Genomic DNA, 6,000 nt, shown 5'->3' with positions numbered 1-6,000 from the left:
CCCGCCTCGGCCTCCCAGAGAGCTAGGATTACAGGCGTGAGCCACCGCGCCAGGCCTAAGCTATTGTTTCTAATTGAAGTCCTTGGCTGATGATCACTTTCCTTTAGATTCCTCTGACTTATTTAGGCAAATACTCCATCTCTATCTTTCTACCCCACACACTTGCATCTACTAACAGTTGAGAGCTTTCACATCTAGAAGAGAAACAGCCAATGTGGCTGAAGAACAGACTCAAGGTTCAGAACTGTTGACTTCAAGAAGGATAAATGGTGTCTTTAAGCTGATACTAGATTTACATGTAAACATTAAGAATTTTTAGATTATTTGCTTCTCTTTTTTTAAAAAAAGGTTGTATTTCACTTCACTTGAGGTCCAAGGAAAAACAAAACAAAATAAAAATTCCCTCCTGGTTCTAAAAGTCTACATTGTTCAATGTTCTACTGACATAGCAACAGGGTATCCTCAGATACTATACAGCCATCAAGAAACTTCCTCTCTCATCCACCCTCAAATACCAGAAATGTTTGCTTTTATCATTTATAAATGTAAATAAAATATGAACTACTGCAGGAGCAGAAGAAACAGCATATAACCCATGATACAACTCTTTGCAACACTTACCTTTTCATGAATTGCTGTCTGCTTATGGTTAAAATAGTAACATTATCTTTATTCATATACCAAGTTATTAATGGGACAGGAGATAAATCAGAAAAGTCATGACAGTACCATTCTCAGTATAATCGTTCTGTTAACTAAGGCATATCATACTCTCTTGAGGCATAAGGAATCAACAAGAGAGAGAAGGAAACCACCTCCACAGAGAAAGAATTTTACAAAATCAAAAAAAGCCTACAGAACAGTAACACAAACCTAATAAAAGAAAAAACTACCACGACCACCACCACCACCACTATCACCACCACCATCACCACCATCACCATCATGACCTCTTATCAGACTGCCAAAAAAAAAAAAAAAAAAAAAGAAATTTCTTACTAATAGAAGAAGACTATTATAATCTATTCATATTCTTATCCATTTTTCCATTGCTTCATTTAAACACTGCTTTCCTTAATACCTTTCTATTAATTTGCTACATAAGCAGCTGAGCAATTATTTTTTGTACTTGGCTGTTTGTTGACTATTTTAGTCAAATGCTTTTCTAGGCTCCTCCAGGTCTCATAAAGATAACTGACAGTTGTGTTCTACTTAATATCTATAGTACTATCTTCAACAAAGATGATGCTAGACATCCACAGTATTAACTTACAGCAAAGTGGCATCTCTGATTATTTTGGTATTAAGTAACAGTTTAGTAAAATTATCACATTGTGCTCTGTGAAGAATCGAAGTCAAAGTGCCAAGCTCTTTAGGAATCTGTCCTTACAAAAAGCATGATGCTATCCCTTCCCTGGAGCAAGCCCAGACTGGAAAGGGTTTACTGTGATACAGAAATACCACAAAGGGTCCAGTGTGACCCATATCATTTCTGGTGCAGATCAAAACTAAGTTATATGGTTTTTCTTTTGGGGAGACCGTATGGCAGGTGGGAAAAAGCAAGCAAGAGAGTAAAAATGATCTGGATTTAACTTCTGAGCCTCACTGCATAACTTCGGGCAAATCACTCAACTTCTGGGAAATAGGAATAAGAATTCTCACTGGTACATGTAAACATGTATGTGAAATAACAAAGTACCAAGCAGGCATCTACTAAATATTAATTTCTTTCCCTTAGATTAATAGGTCATAATGGAGTCTTTTTTGTCTTTTGACACCACCTTTAAAATACTCAAAAAGAACTACACCTATCACAGTGTCACAGTCCACCTTTAATCATTTCTGTATCTATCATGCCTGATCTCTGATTTGTTCCCTTTGTGAATTATGCAATCACAGAGTTGATGGAGATCTAAAATACTATCCAAGCTTGTAAGGACCCTTCCTAAATAATCTGAAAACTATGACCTACTTAATTTCTAAGAATCTGTAAGGAAGACTTGTAATCACCACTGGTAACTCATTACATTAATTCAGATTCCTTATAAACAAATTCCTACTCATGTTTAAATGACATATTTAAGTTTCTTTCCATCTTTATACTGTTTGTGAAAACGACAAATTACAAGCCTATCATCATACAAGATCCCTTGAAATATGAAAACTGTCACAGGCTTTCCATCAGGCTCCTCTCAGGCAAACAAAGTAATCACTGTTTATCAAAGCTTCTGTGTATTGACACAAACCCCCAACTCAGCTTCATGGTAAGAAACTAAAACGGGCTTTGAGGTTCTACTGTCTACACTTATTAGCTGTGGGAACCCTGGGTAAGTAACTTAATTTCTGTGAACTTCAGTTTCTGTATCTGTAAAATGAAGACAATATTATATTAACATTTCTTATAAAATTGCTTAAAGGATAAATGAAGTAATATTGAGATTCAAAATAGAGTCACTATCTTCTTTTTAATAAAATAAAAGGCTAAAGAGAGAATGAAGAGGAAAAGAAAAACACATACCATATTCACTGCATCTTGATCAAAAGGGTTCCATTCTATATTCTGAGGATAATGGGCAAGAACTTTGGATTTGAATGTTCTTCTCAAAGGACTCTGGTCAAAATTTTCACCTACAACAAATAATTAAAACTTAGTTAATATCTAGAACTTTTTCAAAAGCATGTCATAGTTTTATATTTATTTTATAGATATATTGACTGATAATATAGACATCTGAAAAAAAATTAAAATTAAAAAAATAGAAAAAGAAATGGACCAGGGAAAAATAAAAAATAAAAAAAAAATAAAGAAATCTGATTCAATTTCTACCTCTAACAGTCTGAGTTGTAAAATTCCCAATGGACAACTAAAAAACTTAATCAGAGATCTGCACTTAAAACTTTAGAATCTAAATTTTAAAATCCTGGCTAGACAATTGATATTTAAAAACAAGATATGATAATATAATTGTTACTGTAACCTAATTATTGTTCTCATTTAAATATGTGGTAATAAAAAATTACATGAAAACATTTAACTAACCAAAGAAACATCCTGAATTAAGTTAATCATACTTTTTATGATTCTGAAATGTTATACACAGACTTAATGTTGCAGTGCTCAAAGGAGGCAATTTTGCTTGAGTTTCCACAAAAATCTCTGATAAGTGTGATTGCATATCCAGGTTGTTAAGTAACAGAATTAAAGAATTAGAAACATCACTGCTGAGCTGTCTAGTTTAGTAGGCAGAACACATTAAACACACGAACCTTTTAAAACAAATGAGCTATTATAAGCCAAATTTGTTACCTGTCAAAATTCTGGAAAGATAAAAGTAGGCTATACTTTATTATATTAATACATAAGAAAATTCGACAATAGCTGTCAGATTAGTTCATTATTTCCTTGACCAAATTCATTCCCGTAAGACCTGTTATCTCCAAATGCTTTAGTTTCATAACATATTTTAAAGTAGACAGATCTTAAATTCCCAATGTCAAAAAGTTGGGATCAAGGAATTAGAAGATCTTGAAGCAATTTCATTGTCTCCTGTGTTTTTCTACTTTTAAAGTTCTAATTAAGTGTAAAACACTAGCTGTTATAGCAAAAGATAAATGCCACTTACCAGTATTTGTACAATTAAAAATATCACAAAGCAATCTGATTTATGAGTCACATTTTGAAATCTAATTAGACTCAGTTTCCATTTTGGGTAAAAATATGAAAAGATAGATACTAAAACACCTCTGGGTGCAAAAGTTAACATCACAGAAGGAGGGAAAAGTCACACTTGAAAATCTTGCTAGAGATTGCAATATAAAATATGCAGAACTTTTCTGAATAAGAACACATAATTTAAACATATTTGCTGAGGCAACTAAGCTATTGTTTCTAATTGAAGTCCTTGGCTGATGATCACTTTCCTTTAGATTCCTCTGACTTATTTAGGCAAATACTCCATCTCTATCTTTCTACCCCACACACTTGCATCTACTAACAGTTGAGAGCTTTCACATCTAGAAGAGAAACAGCCAATGTGGCTGAAGAACAGACTCAAGGTTCAGAACTGTTGACTTCAAGAAGGATAAATGGTGTCTTTAAGCTGATACTAGATTTACATGTAAACATTAAGAATTTTTAGATTATTTGCTTCTCTTTTTTTAAAAAAAGGTTGTATTTCACTTCACTTGAGGTCCAAGGAAAAACAAAACAAAATAAAAATTCCCTCCTGGTTCTAAAAGTCTACATTGTTCAATGTTCTACTGACATAGCAACAGGGTATCCTCAGATACTATACAGCCATCAAGAAACTTCCTCTCTCATCCACCCTCAAATACCAGAAATGTTTGCTTTTATCATTTATAAATGTAAATAAAATATGAACTACTGCAGGAGCAGAAGAAACAGCATATAACCCATGATACAACTCTTTGCAACACTTACCTTTTCATGAATTGCTGTCTGCTTATGGTTAAAATAGTAACATTATCTTTATTCATATACCAAGTTATTAATGGGACAGGAGATAAATCAGAAAAGTCATGACAGTACCATTCTCAGTATAATCGTTCTGTTAACTAAGGCATATCATACTCTCTTGAGGCATAAGGAATCAACAAGAGAGAGAAGGAAACCACCTCCACAGAGAAAGAATTTTACAAAATCAAAAAAAGCCTACAGAACAGTAACACAAACCTAATAAAAGAAAAAACTACCACGACCACCACCACCACCACTATCACCACCACCATCACCACCATCACCATCATGACCTCTTATCAGACTGCCAAAAAAAAAAAAAAAGAAGAAGAAAGATCATTTCTACATATACAGCTGTCTTGGCAAATATTATTTTGAAGGAAAAAGAAGAAGAGCCAATTATTTAGAATATCCCTGCTACAACTACATATCAATTTAACTCCAAGTAGTATTGCTAACTAACCTCCTACTAAATTTAAGCTGCAATTTCCTCCTAAGAAAGTAAAAAATATCTGCCAAGAGAGCTTAAAGACTAGTGAATACATTTTTTCAAGGCTTGAAGCAAATTAGGTCTTTATGAAAATTAACATACAGACGAGAGAACAGAAATACAAAATAATACCGCTAAGTTTGTGTAAACCAAGCTGAATAAAGATACATTTATAATGGGCTTGGGGTGAATTAAAATAATGATTTCTAACACCCCATCCTTTTTTTAAATTTTTATTTTTACCTGAAGTCGTATTTGCAGCATCTTGGCTCTTGCCATGACGATCTGCTTCTAGCCATTGGTACAAAACTACATAATGTAACAGAAACAAAAAAGCTTTATGAACAAAGAAACAAAAACAAACAAAAAAGCAAAATATGACCTTGAAGAATGGAAAATGAGAATAAAAAATTAAACACAAGCAATTAAACAGAAGACATTAACACCAACAGAGTGTAGCTTAATGCCCATGTAGCTTATAAGCTATTAGTAATAAGAAAGCAAAAAGAATAGGTAATTTTAACGAAATAAGTGAAATGATATCAAATATCTATGACAGTTATTTGCATGGGGAAAAGCACACATATTCTTATCTTAATGCTAGTTTGAAAAGAAGTATCATGAGAAAGCTATTATTTCTATAGACAGATATAACACAGGTTGAGTATCCCTTATCCAAAATGTTTGGGACCAGAAGTGTTTTGGATTTCAAATTTTTCCAGATTTTGAAATATTTGCATTATACTTACAGGTATAATCTGAAATCTGAAAATCTGAAATCTGAAACACTGGCCATAATGTCAGTGCTCAAAAAGTTTTGGATTTTGTAGCATTTTGGATTTCAGATTTTTGGATTAGGAATGCTCAATCAGTAAAGTATGACAGTAAGACTAAATGATCAACTTTAAAAATTACATCCCAACCACTGTGTACCCATTAGAATGGCTGAAGTACAAAAAACTGACTATACCAAATGCTGATAAGGATGTGAAGTGACAGGAACTCTCATTCACTGCTGATGGGAATGCAAAAT

The 6,000-nt window shown here is 33.1% G+C and overlaps 1 protein-coding gene across 1 annotated transcript in view; it reads right to left on the bottom strand.

The window, feature by feature from the left end:
• The window catches only part of DENND5B (DENN/MADD domain containing 5B), a 203,001-nt gene that overhangs the window by 112,274 nt on the left and 84,727 nt on the right, over nt 1-6,000 (bottom strand). The window contains exons 2-3 of the mRNA XM_012640953.1: nt 5,211-5,276; nt 2,519-2,628 (exon numbers count right to left, since the gene is read on the bottom strand). Of these exons, the coding sequence (XP_012496407.1) occupies nt 2,519-2,628; nt 5,211-5,276 (176 nt within the window). The remainder of the gene's footprint in view (nt 1-2,518; nt 2,629-5,210; nt 5,277-6,000) is intronic.

Source organism: Propithecus coquereli, unplaced genomic scaffold (assembly GCF_000956105.1).
Source record: "Propithecus coquereli isolate 6110/MARCELLA unplaced genomic scaffold, Pcoq_1.0 Scaffold16, whole genome shotgun sequence".
In the NCBI taxonomy this organism is placed as follows: Eukaryota; Metazoa; Chordata; class Mammalia; order Primates; family Indriidae; genus Propithecus; species Propithecus coquereli.
Note: the sequence above shows the minus strand (reverse complement) of the source record. Positions and strands in the feature narration are given on the sequence as shown.